The 27,350-nt window shown below is 37.7% G+C and overlaps 1 protein-coding gene across 3 annotated transcripts in view; it reads left to right on the forward strand.

The window, feature by feature from the left end:
* The first annotated feature begins 5,866 nt into the window (after positions 1-5,866).
* Positions 5,867-27,350, forward strand: part of TBC1D8B (TBC1 domain family member 8B) — a 69,386-nt gene continuing 47,902 nt past the window's right edge. For all 3 annotated transcript variants that reach the window (XM_082609663.1, XM_082609664.1, XM_082609665.1), the window contains exons 1-5: positions 5,867-6,152; positions 21,963-22,073; positions 24,498-24,616; positions 25,127-25,352; positions 26,067-26,307. In XM_082609663.1, coding sequence (XP_082465789.1) covers positions 6,023-6,152; positions 21,963-22,073; positions 24,498-24,616; positions 25,127-25,352; positions 26,067-26,307 — 827 coding nt within the window. In that variant the 5' untranslated portion in view covers positions 5,867-6,022. The remainder of the gene's footprint in view (positions 6,153-21,962; positions 22,074-24,497; positions 24,617-25,126; positions 25,353-26,066; positions 26,308-27,350) is intronic.

A 27,350-nucleotide genomic window follows, 5' to 3' on the forward strand; every position in this document is an offset into this window, starting at 1 on the left:
TGTGTTTGGTGTTTAGTTATCATATACTAACTTTTAATATATGCTTGGATTTAGGAGGGAAAAAGGTTTAATGTAAATGGTCATTGATATATTTGATCAATAAAAACTAAAACTTTACATTTACATATTTCATTACATAGAGAGGAACTGCTGCCATTATAATATAACTGAACCTACCATGAATTATTTTTAAAGGTAAATAATGAGGTTGACCACTGATAATATAAGGTTAGAAAAAGACCATGATGTCAGTCCATCTTTATACTACCCAAGACATAAGGCCGTTTTATTGCTTTAAAGTTACCTTTTCCTTCAGCCTTCTCTTTGGCAGTATCATTCTTGGGATGCTGTTAATGAGTTAAATGCATCTCTTTATTTTTCCAAACATGTTAAGAATAAACAGTTGCTTGTAACACTTCAGAACCATGATTATCAAACCAGGGTACACGTATGTCTTCTGTGGCAATATGCCAAATGTACGTGTGTGTGATGCCACACAATAAAGTTGGCCTATATTCTTAGAAAATTAATCATTTCAAGCTTTGTGGGGTTTCTTCTGGGGAGGCATTTATAACTTTTTAAATTTTTAATAACTGTATTGACATATAATTTATATACCAAAAATTCACCCATTATAAATGTATGGTCCCAAGATGCCTCACAAATGTATATAGAGTTGTGTGATTATTTTCACCACAATCAAGTTGAGAACATTTCATCACTCCAGAAAGTCCCCTCATGTCCATTTGCACTCAGTTTCTGGTCCCATTCCTAACCCTAGGCAACCACCAATCAGCTTTCTGTCTCTATGGATTTGCCTATTCTGGACATTACATTTAAATGGAATCATACAAGATACGGTCTTTTGTGACTGGCTTCTTCCACTTAGCATAATATTTTCAAGGTTCATCCATGTTGAAGCATGCAACAGTACTTCATTCTTTTTCATTGCTGAATAATAGTCCATTGTATGGGTATTCCATATTTGGTTATCCATTCATCAGTTAATGAACACTCAGATCGTTACCACTTTTTGGCCATTATGGATAATGCTGCTATGAACATTCATGTACAAGTCTTTGTGTAGATGTATGCTTTCGATTCTCTTGGGTATATGCGAAGGAGAGGAATTACGTCACTTGTGAATTTTCTTCCTGGTATTATCTTTTGATAAGAAAAAAGAGTTTGAGCAACAGACTTTATTACTTGCACATGGTCAAAATATAAGCTGATTCCTTTAACAGTGGCAATAGATGTATGTATAGGTAGTCTCCAACTTAAGAAGGAGGGGTTTTCTGAGAGTTCATTTGTAGGTTTAGTAGAAGTCAGGTTGTATTATCTTATAAGTAAGAGTGCACATAGTTCCCAGGTAAATCAGTAAAAATACACTTAAAAATACAACTGGAATGCTAGGAACAATTCTTTTCCCCCCTCCCTCTGGTTTTGGTTCATTTACTAAATATTTTAGTTATGTTCTATAATATCTGGATCAACTTTATCGCCTTAGGTTATAAAAATTTTCCTTACTCATTGTATCTTCTGTTTGGAGTGGACCTTTAAAATATCTTTAAACATATTAAACAATATAAAATTTACATACTACTTAATGTAATGAACTTAAAAGAAGTTCATTATTATGGGGGGCACTTTGACCACCAGAGAAAAATGTTCATTATCTTCTACCTTAGAGGCAATTCAGTGAAAAGTTTGAAAACCACTACTCACTAGTTCTTAACTTTTTTTCCTCTGGAAACATACAATCTCATGAATGTGAGACACTTGTGGACATACCATTTTTGATGGTTAGAGTATTAGTATATATAAATAGAGTTTAGCATGGATAGTTAGTGGCAATTTCTCTTCCAACTAACGTCCCATTTCTGAGCCACTGCCTTAGAAAATTTTAATAGGCATGTCCTGATAGAAACTTAAAAAAAAAGCAATTCAGCCATCCAAAATTCATTAATAGAGCTTATTTTTTAAAAGATGCCTATTAGCTCTTAATGGAAACATGATTACCCCCAATTTGTTGTGAAGTTTGATTTTCAAATATCTAATTTGCTTTCAATTAGTGCATCTAAAACTTTAATGTGCCTACAAATTACCTGGGGATCTTGTTAAAATGGCACACTCTGATTCTAAGGTCTGGAATGGGTTCTGAGATTCTGAATTTCTATCAAGCTCCTGGGTGATGCAGATGTTGCCGGTCCAGAGTCTGTATTTTGAGTACTACAGCTTTATATGGCTCTCCTCTAGAATCTTACTGCTCCTAAGCCTGCTGCAGACTGTAAAATATCAACTAAGCTTGTGAAATTCATTTCAAATAAGAATCCAGTGGAATCTTGAGTGACAGCCTCAGCCTTTCCATGGCACAGGTTTGGAGTTGTGATTTGGGGTTTCCTAGTACCTTTTCACGTAGGTGTTTGAGACTATGATTTAGAAGGCTGAGTCAGCTGGAAGACTGACCTCTGGATAAATGAGGTGTTATTCATCTCTGCGTGATATATCATTGTGTCCATAAATACGTGGCTTGGATAAATCAGAAAACAAGCATGTGAGTAGACAGATGAATTGGGAAGCTATTATTATAGTGCAGCAGGAAAGTGATGTGAGGCTTATCTGAAGTGAGAATAGGAGGATGGGATGGACTTTTGAAAAAAAAGTAGAGGGGTGTGTGTGTGTGTGTGTGTGTGTGTGTGTGTGTGTGTGTGTGTGTGTGTGTGACAGTGGAGGTGGTGAGAGTAAGTTTAAGACTATTCCATAACACAGCATTGTAAAGCAACCATACCCCCAATAAAAGTTAATTTAAAAAAAGCCTATTCCAAGGTTCCTTACATGCACCCCAATGTTCATAGCAGCACTATTTACAATAGCCAGGACATGGAAGCAACCTAAGTGTCCATCAACAGATGAATGGATAAAGAAGATGTAGTATATATATATACAATGGAATATTACCCAGCCATAAAAAAGAATGAAAACATGCCATTTGCAGCAACATGGATGGACCTAGAGAATATCATACTAAGTGAAGTCAGACAAAGACAAATATTATATGATATTACTTATATGTGGAATCTAAAAAATACAAATGAATCCATTTACAAAACAGAAACAGATTCACAGACACAGAAAAGAAACTTCCCAAAGGGGAAAGGGGGGCAGATAAATTAGGTGTGTGGGAATAACAGATACACACTACTATATATTAAATAGATAAGCAACAAGTATTTACTGTATAACACAGGGAACAATGTTCAATATCTTGTAATAACCTATAATGGAAAATTATCTATATATGTATAACTGAATCTGCTGTACATCTGAAACTAACACAATATTGTAAATTAACTATACTTCATTTTTTTAATGTAGGAAATAAAAGACTATTCCAAGGTTCTTAGCTTGAGCATGTTGGTAAACAGTGGTGCTCTGAACTATGAGAAGCTGGTAGAAGAAACAACTTTGGGCAGGGAGGACATTAGAAAAATAAATTTGGCTTTGGACATGTTGCCTTGAGGTAGCTATAAACGATATGTCATGGTTTGTAGTCAGACAAATCCAGGTTCAAATCCCAGCTCTGCTGTTTATTTAGTTATGTGATCTTAGGCAAGTTACTTAACTTCTCTGAGCCTCCTGTTCATCTGTAAATTAAGGTTAAGGTTGTAAAAAATGTACAAGCTTATTAATGAGGGTTAAATGACTATCTGTATATACAGTCATAGATATAGATAGATATTACCAGCACAGTACCAGCAGTGATATCCATGGCAGTTTGTAATTCCTGTCCTTCGTCCCTAAAAACAATGTACATTAACATAAACAATCGAATAGAGTGACATGCTCTGCTTTTTTAAGGCACTTTCAGAAAAATACTTTTATTTGTAAAAGCTTGAAATATAGTGCATGACCAAGCCAAAACTTTATATTGCAGGAGTAATTTAGAAGTGTTTTGGGCTTCCCTGGTGGCGCACTGGTTGAGAGTCTGCCTGCCAATGCAGAGGACCCGGGTTCGTGCACCGGTCCGGGAAGATCCCACATGCCACGGAGCGGCGGGGCCCGTGAGCCATGGCCGCTGAGCCTGCGCGTCCGGAGCCTGTGCTCCACAACGGGAGAGGCCACAACAGTGAGAGGCCCACGTACCGCAAAAAAAAAAAAAAAAAAAAAAGTTTTATTTACATAATCAATGAAATGTTTTACTACAGCAGGAGCTCGCTAAATCACCCCGCTCTAAGCCAAAAGGGGGTCCGATTCTATAACAGGTAGCATGTGGGTGTATCTGAATGGAGTTGCGCAGTAATGAGGTATAGGAACCATCCATTTCTGCACAGCCCTTGCTACAACTCTTAAAGTTTAAGGATATTGGAAAAGAATGTGGTTTGATGAGGAAGGAAATAAAAAGGGGGAAGGAAAGGTATCAGTAAAAATAAAGAAGGAAGATACATTTGCCACATTTACTGATCTTTCACCAGGAAGATAAGAAATTATCTTCCTTAATACACATCCAAATTAGGATGGCTTTTCCCAAGGATACATTGCAGTTTGGGCTGTGGGAAGACTGCCTCTTCCCACCCTGTCCGGAAAGCTGCCTTCGGAAAAACGACTGCGTTTCAGAAGAGAATCCCAAATTGACCTTTTTCTCACCTCCAAGAAAAATCCCTGCTCGTAGCGCACGCCTGCCTTCTTTGGACTGGCCCACATTTTGCGAGGGTTAAGCCACAGACGCAACTCCAAGGCAGAATTCTTTGGCTCCACGACTTGGCATCCGGGTGTGCCCCACCCCATTAAAAAAAAAAAAAAAAGCCAGATCCTTGAGGCTTCATTCTCAAAATAGCTTGCCAAGAGCCACTTGTTTTTTTGTAGACTGCCTCCCAACTCCTTCCTTCCTATAAACGTGTTTTCGCTTTTAGTGCACTCTTTAATTCTGGTGGGCTTAGTTATCGCAGTAAATAAAAACGTCCCTCAAGTAATTTCTCACAATGATGTCTCACAAACCACTGACCTCATTCACCTTAGTGTTTAAGCAGCTGCGTATCGTTGTCAAGGTACAAAGATGTGCAGCTTGCCCTGAAAGGGATTTTTTTTTTCTTAAAGAGTTTAAGAAAGAAAAAAAATCGCTCATAAATTGTTTATATCCAGTAAAGCAAAGTTGGACGACATTTTCTGTGGCTGATTACAACATTTAAATAGAACAAATCTGGGAAAGGAGGAGCACTGCGTAAAAAACACTGTGTGGCTTCTGGAGGTTTTATATTCTTATTGTACGCGCGGAAAGAGCTTAATCTAAGGAAGATTCTCAATCAGACAAGGAATCGTATCAAACTCCACTTACTGTGTGACCTTGGATAAGTCACCGAACCCGACTGCGCATTTGTTTATTTATGTGCAAGTTGGGGAATGAGATATGCTTCGTGAGACTTCTACAAGGATTATGTGAGACACTGTGAAATCTCTTTTGTACGTGAGAGCTCATTAAACGTTAGTTGCAGCTACTGCTCCTTCCCAGAATGGCCGATCGTTACTCCCAAATTCCGGAAACTGTTTTCGACAGTTTAACACCCTCGGCTGTAAAAGGATGAGAAGAAACAACACTTCTATACCCGGACTCACTTATTTGCCAGAAAACGCTTTAAACTTTCGATAGGCAAAATCCACTTAACTGGTGGCGGGACCCGCTTTGAAAGCACCCCCACCCAGTTCTCTCCCCAGTGGATTGTGGGAAGTGTAGTCCCGCGCTCCAGGTGCTTGAGTACAGAAAAGCGGGGAGTAAACTACAACTCCCAGAAGGGAAAGGAACGGGACTATTTCCCAGTCGGGCGGTAGCGCTGTGGGAGGGAATTGGCAATCTCGCTGCCTACGTGGGAGAGAAGGGAGGGTTGGGGGAAGTGTGGAAAAGCAGAACCTGAGCGGCTGCCGCCTGAGGCAGATTTGGTGGGAGAAGTAGACGGGAGGAAACGGGTGGAGGGGTGAGGTGAGGAGGGCATCTGGGTCGCTGCTCCCGGGCGGCATAAAGTTCTTCACGATGTGGCTGAAGCCCGAGGAAGTGCTCCTGAAAAATGCGCTGAAGCTGTGGCTGATGGAAAGGTCCAACGACTACTTCGTGCTGCAGCGGCGTCGGGGCTACCGGGAGGAAGGCGGCGGGGGGCTCACAGGTAAGCTTTGGCCATCGCCCTCACCCCCTCGCCTCTGGGCCGTGTTCGCTGGTACTTAAAAGGTGGTGAGGGACACAGTCGTCGCCGCCCGCCGCCCGATCCTAAACCCTGGGCGGGGGGGGACTGGGGTTCTCCCGCCACCACCTTTCCTTCGCCCTCACTGAGTCCTGAGAACGCCTCCCTGGACCAGCAGTCGGTCTTTGGGTGGGACGGGGAAAGGGAGGAGGGGTTCCTTCTGAAGCCAAGGAAGAATCTGAGGTAAAGGAAGTGTTCTTTCTGAGGCAGAGTACCTGCCCTGTCGCTTTCCATGGGGGAGGGGGCTGGTGACGAGGGTTAGACGTGGGCAGGTCGCATTTAGGCTGGTGACCCGGGCCAGTTCGCAGTTGTGCACTTAACTTTTTTCCACAAGCCTCCCAGTCCCTCCCCTGCCCCCCATCGGTAACCGCCACCCTGGGGGTGGGAGGTGTAATTGTGTGGGAGGAGGGATGATGAGGAAAAAAGGAGGAGCTCCAATCCTGTCTCGAGGAATCGGCATCAAATGAGAGGTTAGGGAGTCGGGGAGGGTCCGAGTGCGGGGGAGGGTGAGGGGGTAGGTCTCAGAATTTCTGAACCCTCCCGATTTATCATCTTTCACTTTGTCTCCAAGTTTTCAATCTTTGGGATCCCCTCTCAAAGTAACCTTCGTAATTCATTTCTCTCTTGAGAAAAGAGAGAAATGCCCTTTCTTTCAAAACCAAGGTTGTAAGCAAACCAGTTAAACAAACGGAAGTTTCTCTTCCCGCCTAATCTATCCTGCCTTCACTTCTTTGATTTACAAATCAAGAACTCTGGGTCTAGTGTTTAAAGCCTCCAAGGAGTTTTGGTCTGAGACCTGTCGTCTTGGGCAGGGGCATGCAAACTTTTGGTCATTGGGAGGCCAGAGCTCTTTATCATGACAACTTCTAGTTTGGTATTGTGGCCTTGAAGTGATGGACCAGGCTTAATTCAGCAGCGAGATGGAACGGGAAGAGGGAAGAGTCCCAAAACCTGCATGTTAGTCCCATCCTAATCTCCTGTTGAATTATATTCGACAAATTCTTTCATTTATTCAACCCGAAGCGCCTACTATGTGCCACATGGAATGCTAGGGTACAAAGGTAATTAACATTCAGTTCCCTGCCTTCGAAGTGCTCTTAATCTGGCAGAGGGTCGGGTTTGGGGGAAGTAACCAGCAAACCAGGCAAATTATAATTATAACCCGTTAACTACTAAACCAGGCAAATTGTAATTAGAACCAAATAACTGAAGGGTTGGGTAAAGATTCATGGAGGAGGTGACATTGCTTTTTCTCTTCTGGTAAATGGTGTCTACCTCAGAGCTGAGAGGATAAAATGAAAGATAACAGGAGCCAAATCAATGTGTTTTGTTAAGATGGTGATGAACATGTGATGTTTTTTCCTTTTTTCCCCCAAGACCCCAGCAGTGTGGAGAGAATTTTGAGGTTCTATGGGACATTTAAAAAAAATCTTGCATGACCTATTCATCCTATCCAGCGTCTGAAAAGGCTCTCTTGAAAATATGGCAACAAAAATTGCCTGATTAAACTTCACATTTTGTTGTTTTCTCATTCTCAAAAATTACCAGTGTTATTTTGCAGAGGAGTCTTTCCATTTATTAGATGTATATGTTTACCAGATTAAAACTTGAGAATCAATGGTCATAATTACCCAGTGACAATTCACCCACTTGAGTCCGTTGAGAACAGATTGGAATATATTTAAAATAGATTTTCCAGCCCAGTGTTACAGCACAATATTTTGGTTCCCCATAATCTTACTTTATCAGAATTTTTCTGGTACTCCTGGCCTCATCTACCAAAGAAGTGTATTTCACTTTGTTACAACTACTGTGTTCCTGAAAATTAATAAGTAAATCAGCTTTTTGAGAATCAAACCACTGTTATGTAGTAGTAATTTTTTTTTTTACTTGTTGCAAATTTTCTTTATATAATCACTCCTTGTTTTCTGTGTTTGGTTTTTCATTTGATGTAGTTTTTTTTTTTTTTTTTTTTTTTTTTTTTTTTTTTTGCCATGCGGCTTGTGGGATCTTATTTCCCCGACCAGGGATTGAACCTGGGCCCTCGGCAGTGAGAGCTCGGGAGTTGTAACCAATGGACCTTCAGGGAATTCCCTTGACATGCTTTCTTAGAGCATGGATCAGTTGCACCAGTTTCTTATCTCTATCCTACCCACTCCCATTTACTCTAGCCCCACCTCTTTAGAATAAGAGAGTGTTTATCTGAAGAAATAAACCAAGATTTCTTTTTTTAAAAAATAAATTTATTTATTTACTTTTGGCTGCGTTGGGTCTTCGTTGCTGCGCGTGGGCTTTCTCTAGTTGTGGCGAGCGGGGGCTACTCTTCCTTGTGGTGCATGGACTTCTCATTGCAGTGGCTTCTCTTGTTGCAGAGCACCGGCTCTAGGCGCGCGGGCTTCGGTAGTTGTAGCACGTGGGCTCAGTAGTCGTCGCTCGCAGGTTTCAGAGCGCAGGCTCAGTAGTTGTGGCGCACGGGCTTTGTTGCTCCGCGGCATGTGGGATCTTCCCGGACCAGGGCTTGAAACCGTGTCCCCCGCATTGGCAGGCGGACTCTTAACCACTGTGCCACCAGGGAAGCCCTAAACCAAGATTTCTGCCACACATGTATGTTGAGAACAGCCACAGCCCCATTTTTGTAGTCAGTTCGGATCTCTGCATGTTTGCTTTACCTGTTGTATTGTCAAGATGCTTGAAATTACCACATGAGAGCTACCACTATATTTCATGTAAATTAAACAAAATTGATCAGAATGGAGCAAAGAGGTGTTTTTAAGGTTCATTTGGTTCTTTTTGGTCCAGAGCAAGAGTATGCTGATTTTCATGGCTGCTCAATTACTGTATTCTTACTTAAAATCGTGAAGCCAAAAGCTTTGATGTGCTTTACCACAAATCTACATTTGGATTAGCTCTCACAGGAGTTTGACTGTGTGCCAGCATAAGCTTGCCTTTGTCCATTTTGTTTGCTAAAATCCAATGTTACGTGCTCCCCCTTTAAGATATTCGTTTATATATTTTTTAATGAAGAAAAGATAATGACCATCTAGAAATGTTAATAGCTGTACTTTCTTTAAGATTTCATTTCTTGGCCATGTGAAAATTGGCAATAAGCACCAGCAATGTAATGACTTTAGCTGTGGATTTGGTGAAGTTAGTTGACTCTTTTCTTTTTTCTTTAATTCTAATAATGGAATTGGAGCAACAGAGAACCCTAGGATGGTTTTAGCAAGAGACTAATTTGGAAGTTAGAGTTCTTAAATCCTTTTCTAAATTTCTGAAACACTTCTAGTGGATATCTGGTAGATTACTTACTATTTGCCTAACTGTATCTTACTTAATTGTCCTGGTTCACAGCAGGGTGGAATATCTTGTGAAAATTTTTGTTATACATAAGATTATTTTTCAGATAAAGTGATCTATACTTTATTACTTCTCATTTAGAGAAGTAATTCACCCTTCTGGGTTTTTGCAGTTACCTTGCATTATTCCTTGTTCCTCCTCTCTGATAAGGGTGATGACTTTTCTCTGGCACCTAAATTTAGCACCTGGCTTTATGTAATTAAAAATAATTAATGCATATTTGGCTTATTAAGCACAAATCAACAATTTGCTCTGCTTGGCAGATGGGAGCTACTACATGAGTGAAATTATGGGGCTACATTCTATTATGTATTCTAGTGTATGGGACTTAGGAAGGTCTGCCAATTAGGAAGCTTTAATTTTGATAGTTTGTTGAGAGTATTTTGCTCTTGAATCTTCCATATCTGAACAGTGTAAGCAGGTTCTTGTGTGTTGGATTGACAGCCTCCCTCAGTAGACCTCCTTTTTTGTGATGTAGAACAAGACTAAGAAATAAAACATGAAAATGGAGTATGTTTCCTTATCTCTTCTTTCATCTTGGCATCATTACTTTGAAATTAAACCATCTGTAAAAACTAGAACATGGTAATGTTTGAAATGAACTTTCCATTTCAAAATGTTTTATGATATTTATATAAACGTAATAAATCACTATGTGAGTTATCATATTTAAACACATACATAAAAAACAATAAGGTAGCCTTTTTAAAAAGTTCTTTATGACCATCCATCAAAAACACAACGCTTTTCTCTTCTTTTTCTCTACCCCAAGCTCAAGGACCAAACCCTGAAAATGTTCTCAGTTTTCCTTGGCAAAATATCCCTGCATTCCATGCTCACAAAGGAACCATCTGGTAAAATTTTGGCCTCCCAGGTACCTCATTACTGGGACCAGGGTACACAAATGGTGGCCTTAACATTTCATTTTACATAAGGAAAGATCAACCCTCCCCCCCCCACATACACTGTAAATTAATAAATATCATTTTGGCTTATTAAAGAGAAAATCCCATAGGGCAACCCCTAGGGAGGCAAATCACACTGTGTGCTCCACTCCTTTCTTCCCTCCCTGGAACCTGAATCCCTATGAAATCAAGCAAACAATTGCCTTTAAAGATCTGCTAGAATGATAAAGGACAGCTTTGTAGGAGGTTTTGAGATATGAAGGATGGTCAGTGTCACCAATTGCTCTAGGTAGTAAGGGAAGGATTATTATTTTTTTTGGTAGGGATACATCTATATTATTATCTGTCTAAAACATTAATTATGCTTACAACTGAATTTTTTAACACCTTTATTGGAGTATAATTGCTTTACAATGTTGTATTAGTTTCCGCTGTATAACAAAGTGAATCAGTTATACGTATACATATATCCCCATATCCCCTCCCTCTTACGTCTCCCTCCCACCCTCCCTATCCCACCCCTCTAGGTGGTCACAAAGCATGGAGCTGATCTCCCTGTGCTATGCGGCTGCTTCCCACTAGCTATCTATTTTACATTTGGTAGTGTATATATGTCCATGCCACTCTCTCACTTCGTCCCAGCTTACCCTTACCCTTCCCGTGTCCTCAAGTCCATTCTCTAGTACGTCTGCGTCTTTATTCCTGTCCTGCCCCTAGGTTCTTCATGACCATTTTTTTTTAGATTCCATATATATGTGTTAGCATATGGTATTTGTTTTTCTCTTTCTGACTTACTTCACTCTGTACGACAGACTCTAGGTCCATCCACCTCACTACAAACAACTCAATTTCGTTTATTTTTATGGCTGAGTAATATTCCATTGTATATATGGGCCACATCTTCTTTATCTATTCATCTGTCCATGGACACTTAGGTTGCTTCCACGTCCTGGCTATTGTAAATAGAGCTGCAGTGAACAGTGTGGTACGTGACTCTTTTTGAATTATGGTTTTCTCAGGGTATATGCCCAGTAGTGGGATTGCTGGGTCATATGGTAGTTCTGTTTTACTCTTTTAAGGAACCTCCATACTGTTCTCCATAGTGGCTGTACCAATTTACATTCCCACGAACAGTGTAAGAGGGTTCCCTTTTCTCCACACCCTCTCCAGCATTTATTGTTTGTAGATTTTTTATGATGGCCATTCTGACCGGTGTGAGGTGATAACTCATTGTAGTTTTGATTTTCATTTCTCTAATGATTAGTAATGTTGAGCATCCTTTCATGTGTTTGTTGGCAATCTGTATATCTTCTTCGGAGAAAAGTCTGTTTAGGTCTTCTGCCCATTTTTGGATTGAGTTGTTTGTTTTTTTGATATTGACCTACATGAGCTGCTTGTATATTATGGAGATTAATTCTTGTCAGTTTCTTCCTTTGCAAATATTTTCTCCCATTCTGAGGGTTGTCTTTGCCTCTTGTTTATGGCTTCCTTTGCTGTGCAAAAGCTTTTAAGTTTCATTAGGTCCCATTTGTTTATTTTTGTTTTTATTTCCATTTCTCTAGGAGGTGGGTCAAAAAGGATCTTGCTGTGATTTATGTCATAGAGTGTTCTGCCTATGTTTTCCTCTAAGAGTTTGATAGTGTCTGGCCTTACATTTAGGTCTTTAATCCATTTTGAGTTTATTTTTGTGTATGGTGTTAGGGAGTGTTCTAATTTCATTCTTTTACATGTAGCTGTCCAGTTTTCCCAGCACCACTTATTGAAGAGGCTGTCTTTTCTCCATTCTATATTTTTGCCTCCTTTATCAAAGGTAAGGTGACCGTATGTGTGTGGGTTTATCTCTGGGCTTTCTATCCTGTTCCATTGGAAGGATTGTTGACTGCATACCTATAAGCTTTGGGCCTTAATTCAGATACCTTGGTAATACACTGCTCTCTCTCCCTTTCCCTTCCCCTGCTTGCTGCTGGAGTCTTTCCTCCCTTAAGCATAGGCTGGAAACCACCACTCCAGTTTACCTTAGGGTCCTGAATCCTCAATCCTCAAGAGTTACGTTAAAGTAATAATGATGTAGATTGTATGCAATTAGGTTGGTTTCTTTTCTTTCTTTTATTTTTATTTTTTGGTTAAGATATTGGAGATTTATAATGTAGGTAGGAAATTAATATTTGCTGTCAAGTGGATGTCGTTCTAATGAAAAGAAAATCAAGACTTAAAAGTGATGATATTGACCATCCTTCATTTTTCAAAACCTACAGAGTTGTTCTTTATTATATCATTCAAAGAGATCTTTAAAGGTAATTTCTTACTTGATTTCACCTGTATCAAAATGTCCCAGGGAGGGAACTGAGCACAGTGTGATTTGCCCTCCCCAGGGGTTACCCTATGAGATTTTTCTTTAATAAGTCAACTACAAGCTAAAATCCACAAATGCTTGAATACACCACCTAGTCCAGTGATTCCACTTACCCCATTCACCCTGCTTCCTTTATCTTCTCTGTTTCTTCAATATTTTTATGTGTCTATTCAGTTGTAATTGTTTGATAAAGGCTTTGTTTTGTCATTTGTAAAATGGGAACAAAACTTATCTTCCCTATCTCATGGCATTGTTATGTGAGTCAAATGAGTTTTGAAACCTGTGAGCAAGTATATAAACATTTGACGTTCATTTATCTATTAATGAAGGTACGAGATGTTAAGTGCCATTTTCTTTATCCGAAGACCAAATGAGGATCTATATTTGTACCATTTTCCCTAGTAATTACTTTTCCCATGTTGTATATAGAAATTGATTTGGAGTAGTAACATTGAGTGTATACAATATGCAGTGATATCACTGTAAAATCAAAACACTGATAGTTAATCACTCAAGAATTTTGGTATGATAATGGCTATGCATCTATGGTTTTTTTGGTTGTTTTTTGGCCACATGGCTTCTGGGATCTTAGTTCCCCAACCAGGGGTTGAACCCGGGCCCTCGGCAGTGAGAGCGCAGAGTAATAACCACTGGACCACTAGGGAATTCCTGCATCTATGGTTTTTAATCAAAATAATAAACAGCAATTAGAATAAAATAGCAGGACAGAATTTCTTTTTGATCTACAATTTCCCAAAACCCAGAAGTTCTCAAACAGTGCTTCTATAGATATAAGTATAAGCATCACTTGTCTTAGTGGTATTGAAGAGTATGTATAACTTTAGTTATCTTAGTTACAGTTTTCAAAACATAATACTTGAAGAAGAAATAATGATTCAGCTGGTGAAAGCCCGTGTTTCTGGTGGACAGTTGTGGAAGGAGTATAGATGTAAAGTAAGCTAAAAATTAATAAAATAAAGGGCACTATAATGTTTACCATGTTGCTGTACAGCTATGACATGGATTTTATATTACCTTGATGTTAGAAAATCTGCCCAGTTTTTCACCTTTTGCTGCTGCTATATGAGCACAACAGGTAAGAGTAAGTCCTAAATGTGATGTTACAAGATACATTCATTCAACAGATAATTTACCTAGTGTCTTCTAAAAATTAAGCACTGTTTTAGGTGCTAGAGATAACAGCAGTGAGCAGAGCAAAATCCCTATTCTCATGGGGCTAACATTTTAGTTGAGGGAGGCAAATAAACAAATAATATATGGCTGGTGGCAGTAAACGATATGAAGAAAAATAAAGTAAGGTATAGTAACAGAGAGGGGAGGGGATTGGTATTTTAGATAAATTTGGTGTAGGAACACTTCTTTAAGGTAACCTATGCACAGAGACCAGAGGGACTAGAGTATATGAGCCAAGCAGGTTTTGGCGAGCAGAGTGAATATACATAATTCTGTCTGGGAATTTCACTGTGAAGGGAAGCAGAGAAATGGGTAGTAGCTGGCTACTGTCCTGGGTGTTGGGTATACAGTGGTGATTAAAATAGAAATAGTTTCTACCCCCACAGACTTTATAATCTGGTGGGACAGACAGATAATAAACAAGTAAGCAAGCAAAATATGTAATTATTGGGGTAGTCAGTAATAATATCAGCCTGGTTTGAGTGGCTTATAAATAGTCATGTATGAGGAGTATTTGAAACTCCCAAAGCAATATTCCAGGACCAGATCTGGTGTAAAGTATGCTTATCTAATGTCTTGTTAAATGATACAAAGAGTTCCTAAAAGCAGTGATTGATAACAATAGGTGGTATTCTGGTGGCAGAATCCCAGTGTGACATCTGTGGAGCAACATGCCAAAAGCCCGTTTGGATTGTTTTTAAAAATTAAATCAGCCATCTCTCAGCACCAACAATATCTGGGCTGTGGTTTGGTAGAGAGAACTGGGGAGGACATTCTAAGTGGGAGGAATAATATGGTAGTGAAAAAGCAAAAGATGGCAGTTGCTGGGGACACAGCAAGTACTCCGGATTCATTTATTTGTGGTTGAAAATATGAGACTCAAGATATAGTGCCCTTAGCAACCAGAAACGTTGTTGAAGAGCAATGTCCTCTTCTATAGAAGAGGAAAACCTGGAAAACCGGAGATAGAATATCAAAGGGACCTGAGAGTTAAACCTTTGTTGTTTTTTGTCTCCACTGCCATTTCAATTCCCGCCTAGATGGTCTTGTTTTTTTCTCTCTCACTCCAGTATAAAAAAGTGAAGTTTTAATCATTAGTTCTCCTCTTGTTTTAAACTAACCAAAATCATGGCCAGCTTTAGTTCTTCTAAATAATGATTTTAAAGCACTGTACTGTGTATGAGGTTTCATTTGCTGCCACACTTGCTTTTTGCTTTGCACCTGGGGATTCAGATGTTGTATTTTTTAAAATTTTCTGAGGGCTACTCATTTTGTACAGTGATGCATAAGTCTTGAAGTGTATTAAGGTGCTGTAAATAAAGATGGTAACAATTCTCATATTTCTCTATGTTTTAATCTTTAGAAGTATAGCTGGATTTGATTAATAATTCATGTATGCTTTTTTACCCCCATGACACTGTAATCTGCCATTTATGTCATCAGTTACTTACCTTTAAAAAATTCTAAATCCTTTAATGAAACAAAAATTTCAGTTAGGGAAGGAAAGGAGAGCTTATGTATATCCAGCTTTCAAGTAAATGTCCTTAAAAAATGAAGGGAGAGGGAAAACAGTACAAAAGAGTTATTTTTATTAACAGTTTTCCAAAGCTCTTAGTGTAAAGTTGGCAGCTTTCAAAATGTCAGCTGTGGCTATTGGATAGTTGTAAAATAAGCATTCACAGTCTTGTTTTAAGGACTTAGAACTGGCAGCAAAAGCAGTAGAAACAGGAAAACCTACAACCTCTACTGAGAACAGTACTTTCTCCTATTTGAATGTATTTCCTACTAAGTGTGTTGTCATTTTACTAATTAGTTTGTTCATCAACTTTTAATGAACTTGAGATTATAAAAAATTCAGTAAAGGAGTACTTGTTTGACTTTGTAAATACGGCAACTTAAGGCAAGATACAGAGTTCACTATAAAGTTCCAGTAATCATTTCTATGGCCCCAAGTTGTAATCTAACATTTTACTTAGAATGGAAATTAAATCTTGTTTGTATTAGGAAGTTCATCTTAATGACTTCTGTAGCTAGAGCAGTGTTGCCTTACACAGTGTCCTCAATCTACTTTACAAGCAGAAAGAGCCACTTGTCAAATGAAAGTGTACTAAACTAGCACATTGATAATGAGTACCATCTTCAAGCTTTGGCTCTTTTATAGTGGCCCTTCCTCCAACACTCAGCTCTTGGTCCTACTTGTTCATCGTTATCATTAACCTAATATAAAAAAGAAATGTTTATCACATTTGCAGGTGTCTGAAAATGGAAAGGGACAGTTAATACCATAGATCAGTTTTCTCAACATTGGCCGGATGTTAGATTCAACTGAGAACCTTTTAAAACAAACTAAATGACACTGGAGTATTTATGGGTAAAATGATGTGATATCTGGGATTTACTTTAAAATACTCTAGGAGGGATTAATGATAGAAGATTGGCAAAATGTTGATAATTATTGAAGTTATGTGATGGGCACATAGAAGTTTTAGTTTATTATTCTATTTTTGAAAATTTTTATAATACAAAGTTAAGGAAAAAACAGAATACCTGGACCCTGACCCAGATGAATTAAATTAGAATCTCCAGGCTTCAGTAGTTTTAAAAGTCGAGCTTGAGGAGTTTTTAAAAGTCCTCCAAATGATTCAAATTTGCAGTTAGGGTTGAGAATCACTATCATAGAAGAAAAAATCAAGATTCAGATAGAACTGGACAAGTTAGAATGCTCAGTTAAAATCAGTGAGCTAAAATTTATCATGGGTAAATGTAAACTGCATTTAGGTTTTTTAAAAAAATCAGCTGTACAGGACAGAGAATTCCTAGGTTGGTGCTTATGTTTGTGAAGAAGATCACAGTGGATTAGTTGATCACAAGCTTAGTATGATAATAATATGACATAGGGACTGAAAAAGCTGGTATGATCTTTGACTGCATTAATAGAACCATGTAGCCCACAGTATAAGAAGCCTGCATTTGTTCAGATCTTACCTGGTATTCAGGTTTGAGTGACACATTTCATAAGAGACTTTGACAAATAGGTATGTTAAGAGAATGATAGAAGAAATAATAAGAGTCCCAGACAATCTCATGCAACAAACTGGTGAAAGAACTAGGTATATTTTAAGGTAGGCGAGGAGAAGAATAAGCAACGGGAGACAAGGTAACTATAATAATAATACTTGAAGACCCATCATATTGAATAGAGCATACGTTTTGTATTGCCCCAAAGTTGCAAGGAAGTATTGAATAGCATTTTATTTATCCTAAGAAAGACCTTCCTTTTTCTTTTTTTTAAGTGTATAAGAAATACCTTCATTTTTCTATCTTAAGGGTTAAAAAATGTTCATTGTAAAAATTTCAGAAAATATATGTAGGTGTGAAAAAGAAAATAATGATCACCCATCATCCTGCTGCCCGGAGATAACCACTGTAACCAGGATTGGCTACCTAATGTGTGTGGCCCAGTGCAAAATGAAAATGCAGGGCTCTTTGTTCAAAAATTTAGAATTTTAAGATGGGTGACAGTAGCGTATTAAAGCAAGCACAGGGCCCTTCTGAGCATGAGGCCTTAATGGACAGGCCACAAGCTCATAAAGCCAGCCCTGATTATAACATCTGGATATATACAGTTCACCCTTGAGCAACATGGGGTTTGAACTGTGCAGGTCCACTTATATGTGGGTTTTTTTTTTCCAATAAATACAACGGTACTACATGATCTGCGGTTGGTTGAACCCAAGGATGTAGAACCGCAGATAAGGAGGGCCGACTATGAAGTTATATGCAGATTTTTGACTGTGTGGCGGTTACCTCCCCTAACCCCTGTGTTGTTCAAGGGTCAACCATAAAATATTTTAGAAATAACTTTCTAATTAGTAGAAATTCCCACCAATGCAATAGGCTGCCTTGGGAGAACTCTGGAGTTTACAGGAAAAAGCCAGGCTTTCTATCAGGGATACCATAGAACAGACGAATGTATGGGTGGTTGGACTACATGACATGCTAGGGTGTTTTTCATCTCTGACATCAGTGATGCTCTATCTCTATCCATCCAAATAACTGGTTCATGAACAATAATCATTACCTGTAAATTGCCTATTTTTTAAAATCACAGAACCTTGCTTTTTTTGTTATCTTGCTGTGTCATTTAATAAAGCATTTCACATCACTTATGGTGATGAGTTTCCTTAAGAAGTTTGTTGCTACGTATATGTCAGGATGCTACCAAAACCACATAGACCTTTAATAGGGTCTAGAATATTGATACCTTACTCAGTTTTAGACATTCAAAGAATGATTTGAATTTCTTGATATTTTTTAAATCTCTTGTTCTGTCATGCAGCTGAGAGACCATATCTATTCTGTTCCCAATTTAATATTGCTATAGAACTTCCCATATGTAGGCTGATTCATGACCTTGAATATTCAGGCTGTCAGATGATAAACCTCTGTGTGTATGGAAAAGCAACCCAAAGTTGTCTGCTTGTTTTCTTGTACTTTTAGAACCCAGACACTGGCACATATTAATTCCTAAATGACTTGCAGGGGCTTGATGATGATTATAGCTTAATGCGCTGGAAGACTTCCCCAAGTAACTAGAAATGTATTCTAGCACTAGCTTCCAAATTATTTGTTGCATGGTTTTACACTAACTGCCTGATTTAAAGCACTTACAAAACCTGAACAATTTCCTTTCTACGTAGTATAAAGCACTTATAACCTTGCAAACATTTCTGTTGCAAAAAAAATGACCTTTCCTGCCAGTGGTTTTGACCACTTTGTCCCCAGTCTCAAACTTTCTATCAAAGAGCTAATTGTTATTGTTACTTAGGAATGATTATCTGTGGCCTCTCCTTTCCTTTCTGCCTCCTCACACATCCACACTCCCACTGTTAACTTTCAGCTGAGCCAAACTTTTCTTTACCTCTTTGTTCTTTTTCCCATTCTTCTAATACTGCTTTTTCTAGGGTATATAAAGAAGGAAATAGAATTTGAGCTACTTTTATTTAAAATGTGGTAAACGTGAAATAAATGATTTTCCTCGCAAATTTGAAAAAACATTTTTGAAAGCTTTTTTAGAACTTAAATTCTTGGAAGCCAAATCCAGCAGCTTTAACAGTGCTGTGTTTAATGAATGCTTTTATTTGAACTCCTTTATTTTGACAGTTTTGTCAAGTTATTGCATGTTTATTTATATAAACAAACATTCATACACTTGATTCCAATTTTTCAACCTGAAGATAGTTACCTCTTTTGGTTGTTTTTTACTACTACTCTTTTAACTATTTTAGTATTTTCACTTTCCCATCTTCAAACTGAGAACATCCTCCTTTTTTCCATTTCCCGAATAATTTCAATTACATTGCTCTGAAGAAGCTATCTGCATATGTTTAGCTCCCACGTTTATTTCTTTTTTTTTAAGGACTTTAAAAAAATTATTTATTTATTTATTTTTGGCTGTGTTGGGTCCTCGTTTCTGTGTGAGGGCTTTCTCTAGTTGCGGCGAGCGGGGGCCACTCTTCATCGCGGTGCGCGGGCCTCTCACTGTCGCGGCCGCTCTTGTTGCGGAGCACAGGCTCCTGACGCGCAGGCTCAGTAGTTGTGGCTCACGGGCCTAGTTGCTCCGCGGCATGTGGGATCTTCCCAGACCAGGGCTCAAACCCGTGTCCCCTGCATTGGCAGGCAGATTCTCAACCACTGCGCCATCAGGGAAGGGAAGCCCCCATGTTTATTTCTTTATCTTTCATCAACTTCCACTTTTCTTACCTTATCCTTGATCTCTTAGCCAGATCTCCAATTTCTTACACTTTTTCACTCTAAAAGTGATAGATTTTGCCTTTTATCTCCAAGCCCTTCAGTAATTCCCTCTTTATTAGTTGATATATAATCACTTCCTCTGTCTCTCCTCTTCATTCCCATTCTCTCTTCCCCGGTACTGTCTCTTTCATAATATTTTTTTGGATGTTCATATTTCTTTTTCTTAGTCTTCAATTCATATTATGGCTTTTTCATATCAGATAATTTCTTTTTTTATGCAAACTTTACTTATTTATTATGTTTGGCTGCATCGTCTTAGTTGCGGCATGCGGGCTCTTCCTTGCGGTGTGCGGGCGTCTCTCTAGTTGTAGTGTGCAGGCTCCAGAGCGCACGGGCTCTAGTTTGCAGCAGGCGGGCTCTCAGTAGTTGTGGCACGTGGGCTTAGTTGCTCCACGGTATGTTGGAGCTTAGTTCCCCGACCAGGGATCGGACCGGCGTCCTCTGAATTGCAAGACGGATTCTTAACCACTGGACCACCAGGGAAGTCCAGATAATTTCTTCTTTCTATAAGCTGCACGTGTTGTGATTGCCAGAATCTTTCTTGATACTTGGCCCCCCCTATCAAAACCCTCTGTAAGATTGCTAATTGATGTTATGCTGCATTTGTGACCCCTATTTTTACTTTTTACCAATTCCTACATCTACTTTCCCACCCTTTTCTTTCAGCTGAGCCAAATTTCTCTTTATTTCTTTGTTCTATCTCCTACTCTTCTAATTTACCTCCTTCTATGCTTATAATAACTTCCTACCTCACATCTGCCAGCCTACCTATCTTCTTATTCAAAGCTTGCTTGAAATCTTAACTCCTTTTAAGTGTGTAAAGGTAGGAAAATAGCCAAAGGCTTGTTTTATAATTGATTTATTTTTTCTAAGTCTGTATGCTACATAAAAGAGGAATGCCTCATAAAGTAAAACAAACACTCAACCAATCAAAGCTTCCAGAAAAGGAAGGTAGATTTATGTTGTATTTCAGCCATCTCACTGATACAGTTAAGTCAACAAATTTTGCTTCTGTTGTGTCCAGCAATATGTTGAAAGTTAGGGATACAAACCCAGAGGTAGAAGACATGGCTATTGTCTCCAGAGAACTAATAATCTAGATAAGGAGGTAAGATAAATACACATGAAGCACTTAGAAAGTAGTTGTAATAACTAGCCTAATAATCAGAATTCTAGGTTGTGTCATATAGACTTTAAGTACCATAAGTAATCAGACAAAAGGGAAGGCATAATTGCTTGGGGTTGCCAGTGAGGATTTCATAGGGGAATTGGGTCTTGAAGAAAATGTAGAATTTGGATTAGCCAGACTGGGCTACAAGACTTGCGTTAGCATTTCTAGGTAAAAAGAGACTTGCTTAGCAAAGACTTTAAGGGAGAAATTAGTTGTTTAAGAAAACAGCAAACTTTATTCTAGGGAGGAGTGGGAAATATCAGATAATTAAATTGAAGAAGCTAAATGATCAAAGCCTTGAATTCCAAATTGAGAAATTAAATGTTAAAAAGAAATTCCCCTTACCTAAGCATTTTAATTAATCAAGGTTTTTTTAATCTTGTTTAAATATCCATTGTTTTCTTATAATAGTATTAGCTAATACTGAGTCTTTTGCTATGTGCTAAGCATTGTGCTAAGTGTTTTATGTGTAATAATAACTCATTTCATCTTTACAACAACCTTTTGTGGTGGGCTCCATTTTTTCCCCCTTATTTTACAAATGAGGATGAAGAAAATGTAATTACAACTGGCTCAAGTTGACACAAGTAAGTACCAGAGCCAGGATTCAAACCTAGGTAATCTCTGGTACCAGAATCTACATTCTTACCTGCTCTATACACAACCTTGTAAAGGAGGTAAATAAGTGCTGCAAATATATCATGAGGTTTAGACAACTGAACCTGACTTATTCTTTTATTGAAAGATAATATTTTCAGGAACTACTGACATTGGAGCAGCGTAATCTCTTCATCCTGAGTATATTTTTTCTTTAAGAAAAATCTCTATAAGGAAGCTTTGGGCTAGAAATTAAAAAAAAACATTGGTTGTTAGTCATATGAAGCGATATTGATTTTATCTCTTGTAAAATCCTTGTTTCACCAGTCTCTTTATTACAATAGGGCTTCTGGTTGGGACTCTTGATTCAGTCTTAGACTCCACTGCTAAAGTAGCTCCATTTCGCATCCTACACCAGACACCAGATTCTCAAGTTTACCTGTCAATTGCTTGTGGTGAGTATGATTTTTAAAACATGGAATTCAAACAAATAAGGATCTTAAGAAATTGAATATTTAAATTTACTTATACTTCCCAGTTTTTTTAAATTGATTTTTATTGGAGTATAGTTGATTTACAAACAGAGTCACAGATGTAGAAAACCAATGTATGCTTACGAAGGGGGAAACGGGGTGGGGTGAGGGATAAATTGGGAGATTGGGACTGACATATATACACTACACTACTATATACAAAATAGATAACTAATAAGAACCTGCTGTACAGCACAGCGAACTCTACTCAATACTCTGTAATGACTTATATGGGAATAGAATCTCCCCAGTTGTTTTGATTTAGAAACGAGTTAAATGTGCAGCTCTATTTGAGAGACTAGAAAGATATCTATTTATTTAAGAAGGATTATAAATTATTTTTTAAAAGTCCATTAATGTGAGGGACCTAAAGCATGTGTTCCAGCAGTGCTGATTCAGAGTAAATTTTGCTTAGTGCTACTGCTGTATGACTCCTTTCTTCAACTTATTGTGTTGGCCTAAACGTTCGTTTGGGTTTTCCATACCATCTTATGGAAAAACCCAAACGAACATTTGGGCCAACCCAATACCTCTCCTGCTTAACCCAACTGCTAGGAAGATGAGAACCTCCCCCATGAAGTACTTTGTTTCATCTCTAATAACTCAGATGAGGAGAATCAAGTTCCAAACTTAAAGGTTGATCCCTAAGAAAATTTAAGCCTAAAAATCTGAACCTTTTTTAGTTACACACCGACTTTCTCGCAAAAGGCACCATATCCTTGAAATATGAAGGGATATCTTACACATAATGCTACATATTCATCTATGTTGGGGTGGTTCAGATGCTTCCACATATATCTTTTGTGGTAGAAAAGGAATTAGGATGGTTCTTCCTAACAAAGAAACTCAAAATTAAAAAAAAAATATACAGTGACAGTTTACTTCTTTTATGATGCCACTACAATGTTGGTCTAAATTAGAATCTGAGATTTGTGGTTTTTTTAATGTTGAAAGGCTGCCTTTTTCTCATTCCTTCTCCCTTCTCCCCCCATTTCTTTTAAGTATACATACTTTTTAAAAAAAATAAAAGCCTGTCAATTTCTGGACAGTTCATATGTGTGAACATACAGCATACAATTAATTTTTTTAAATGTGTGGCTTGTTTTGTGCATCTCCCTCTAAACTTCCTTTAGTGTTTCTGGTGAGTGTTTTCTCCTGGCTCTTTTAAATTGAATGCTGTTTAAACTAAATGCAGAAGATATTACACCTGCTGACATCATGAGATGTCTATAACCTCAACTCTAAATCTGGTTGGTAGAAATTATTTAGAAAAAAATATCCTTTTTACTTAAAAAAATGGATGATAATACAACTTATTCCCCCAAATTAACCTCATACAGAAATACAGTAGTCACCTACTAATGAAGCTTCTTTATACCTAAAGGACCAAAATAAAGGCCTTAAAATTTCCCCATGGCTTTTATTTGTTGTTCATTAAAGAAAGATATTACACATGGTATGATGACTTGAGAAACATGGATACAATTCTAACTGAACTGTAGGAAATAGGCAATTTTGCAGTGTCAATAATTTTTTTAATGTATCACTTCCATATATCATAAAACATACTTAGAAGTCAGGATATTTCTTTTGAATGAGATTTGTATAATCTGCAGTGCTAGAGAGATCTTAAAGGTATATGGATTATAGGGGGAAATTGATAGATATTGAAATGTTCTTCAAGCCAAAGCAACCCAGAGCTAAGTGTAGTATTTAGTCTGACCCTCAATAAACCACCTAACACTGATGCAGGAGGTCACAAGGATTTAACCTTGCTACAGGATTTCTAACCTCTTTCATAAAATTTCTTTAAGTTGACCAGACGTTTTAATGAAGGAGTTGACTCTGAGCAAAGGCTTCATACTTTCTGAGATAGAGTTGCCACAGTTGAAATCCACATTTACACAGTGTGCATAGGATTGTCATGTGCATGCTGTTTTCAGTCACACAGATAGGCACAGTACTGACTGTATGATTTGAAGACCAAAGATTAAATTATGTATGTTTATATTCTGGTACTCTATATATTCTCTTAAAAGAACTGGTTACCGTAGGCACCAGTTACTGGCACCTTGTTTTCAGAATTTTATATCTTTTCTCATGAGTTGTATTTACTTTTCTCCACTTTCCTTAAATATTTTATCCTTTCTACTTATAGTGTTCCTACCCACATATAGTGATGAAATAGAGAATAAATGTAGTACCCCTATTCTTTTATGATGATCATTTTTGAAAATGAGCAAATATAATTTTATTTCTTTTAAAACTGAGCTTATAAATATCAAGAGCAGTTTTTTGTGTGTGGAGTTTTCTTTGAGTCTTTCATTCTCTTTTATTATGAATCAGGAGCCAACAGAGAAGAAATAACCAAACATTGGGAATGGTTAGAACAAAATATCATGAAGACCTTGTCTGTGTTTGATTCTAATGAAGATATTACTAATTTTGTACAAGGAAAGATAAGAGTAAGTGGCATGGATATATTTTGTAGATGGAATACTAAAGTCTTTGACCCTCTTATTTGAGGATCGAAGCTGCATGGCAGGTCATTGTTTTACTGCCACCTTTCAGGATTGGCAGAAGCACATATATGAATATCAGAATCAGAACTAAAGACATTGTTAAAGTTAGCGGTTAGTCTTTGGTGCCCTTGTGAGTGCTATTAGGGATATTTTCATTTCAGAATCTCTTGAGTTTGCAGTTTGAATGAACCCTTCACTCAATCAAAATAATATTTAGCACCTCTATTTGTGGTAGCTCCTTGTGAGGTATTAGAAAAAGCCTAATTACAAAATTAAACAAAATCTGCTCACCTCTGTCCTAAGAGATATGTGTGCACATGCGTGTGTGTGTGTGTGTGTGTGTGTGTGTGTGTGTGTGTACACAGTTTTATTCAATGAATTGTTTAAATATGTGAGAGATATTTTTGTTGGTAGGTAATTACTAACTTTCAGAAAATATTTTGTCTCCTTTAGGGATTAATTGCTGAAGAGGGAAAACATTCTTTTGCAAAAGAAGATGACCCTGAGAAATTTCGAGAAGCCCTTTTGAAATTTGAAAAATGTTTTGGTTTACCAGAGCAGGAAAAGTTAGTGACCTATTACTCGTGCAGTTATTGGAAAGGACGGGTTCCTTGTCAGGGTTGGCTGTATCTTAGCACCAACTTTCTGAGCTTCTACTCTTTTTTGTTGGGATCAGAAAGTAAGTGGTTTCTGTTGCTTACTATGACTTTGAACTTGCAGACTGACCTATCAACTCTGTGGTGGTGTTAGGTTGCATATAAAGTAATAGGATAGATATTAAGGGTAATTATACTGTATATTAAAAAATTCACTTCATCTAGGGAAAGAATACTTTTAAGACTGGTTGTTTAACATAAGAACCATTAGAATTGTGTATAGAATGCCTTGCATATTGTGGGAGACAAATGAATATTAAATGATGATGGTGATCTAGCATGTGACTCCTTTCTTTCACTTGTTCTAAACTACCTACTTTCTTTAATCTATGTTTTAATACTTGTTTTAAACATACAATATACATATAGTAGTCATAGTACCTAATGGCTCACAGTTACAAAGAAGAATCAAACAGTACTGTTCATAGCACATGTATAGCTTTTACACCAATGGTTATATAATTGTATAAATTGAAATATCAAATTTAATATCAGGTTTAAATATCAAATCAGAAAAAATTAAAAATTATTTAAAATTATATCTGTTCCTAGGATCACCAATTATTGTATGTTCATTGTTATGCTTCAAAATTTTAACTAATATCTTGAACTCTAAAATATTTTAGTTGTTCATAGCATTTTTCAAGTGGTTAACTATTGTTTGGAAAGACCTGATTGATAAATATGAATCAACATTGAGAAATTTAATCATATCTGCTTATAATTCTTATTTGCAGTAAAACTCATTATCTCCTGGGATGCGGTCTCAAAACTTGAAAAGACTTCAAATGTCATACTGACAGAGAGTATTCATGTGTGTTCCCAAGGAGAGAATCACTACTTTTCAATGTTTTTGCATATTAACAAAACATACCTTCTTATGGAACAGCTGGCAAACTATGCTATAAAAAGAATTTTTGATAAGGAAACATTTGATAATGACCCAATCCTTGACGATCCTCTACAAATTACTAAAAGGTATTCAAAGCTTAATTAATATTTACTTTTTAACTATTGTTTGACCAAAGAATGGTAGCATTGAATAGCATTAAAAGTTAACTGTTCTTAAAAAAAATTAATTGTTCTATGTTATATGATAGTTTTTCTTTGGAGTAATCATAGATGTGTGGGTTTTTTAAGTTTATTCATGTGCATTTCACAAATACTATCCTCTCCATTCCATTATGGTTTATCACAGGATATTGAATATAGTTTCCTGTGCTATACAGTAGGACCTTGTTGTTTATCCATCCTATATATAATAGTTTGCATCTGCTAATCCCAAACTGCCAATATTTCCCTCTCCCACCATCCCCCCCACCGCCAACAGTTTCACTTTTTATTAAAAGGGTAAGTTAGTAGAGTCAATGGAACATGCACTTCAGAATGAGAGTAGAGCAACCCTGGGACAAGTCATAATCTCTCAGGACCTCAGTTTTCTCAGCAGTCATTTGTACCTCAGAGAGCACTTGTGAGGAATGAGCACTATAACGTTTGAAAGCACTTTGTAAAATATAAAGCACTAGATAAATGTTAATCATTATTAGTGCCTGCATCAGAAGTATCTGTCTGGTAGCTGTTTGCCACTGTATTTGGTTTGCTGAAACTGACCAGAGCCATTTCATCCTGCTCAACACTCAGAACAGTTGACTGAAGTGAGCTGAGCATGCCAAAGGGGAGGGAGGGCGGAGAGGATCCAGAAATAGCTAGTGAGAACCACTTCTGGCGAGAAGGATGAGGGTATAGACTGTATGGGAAAGTGTAAATGAGGCAAACCTAAGCTGCAGTCCTATGGATAGACCAGAACAAGTGACCTGGATGGTTGTGTGATGGCTACATAGCCCTAACTTGGGTACAGTTGTTCCTCTTGCCTATTCTTAAACCATTCCTAAAAGCTATATACATAAGGGTTCCTTTGTGAGCCTTCCTGCTTTTCTGGAAATAGATCAGCGAGGTGAATTTTTTTACACCTTATTACCAAAATTAGGTCCCAGTGTGCATGATTTATAAATAGAACTCTA

This window comes from Mesoplodon mirus, assembly GCF_964341445.2.
Source record: "Mesoplodon mirus genome assembly, chromosome: X".
In the NCBI taxonomy this organism is placed as follows: Eukaryota; Metazoa; Chordata; class Mammalia; order Artiodactyla; family Ziphiidae; genus Mesoplodon; species Mesoplodon mirus.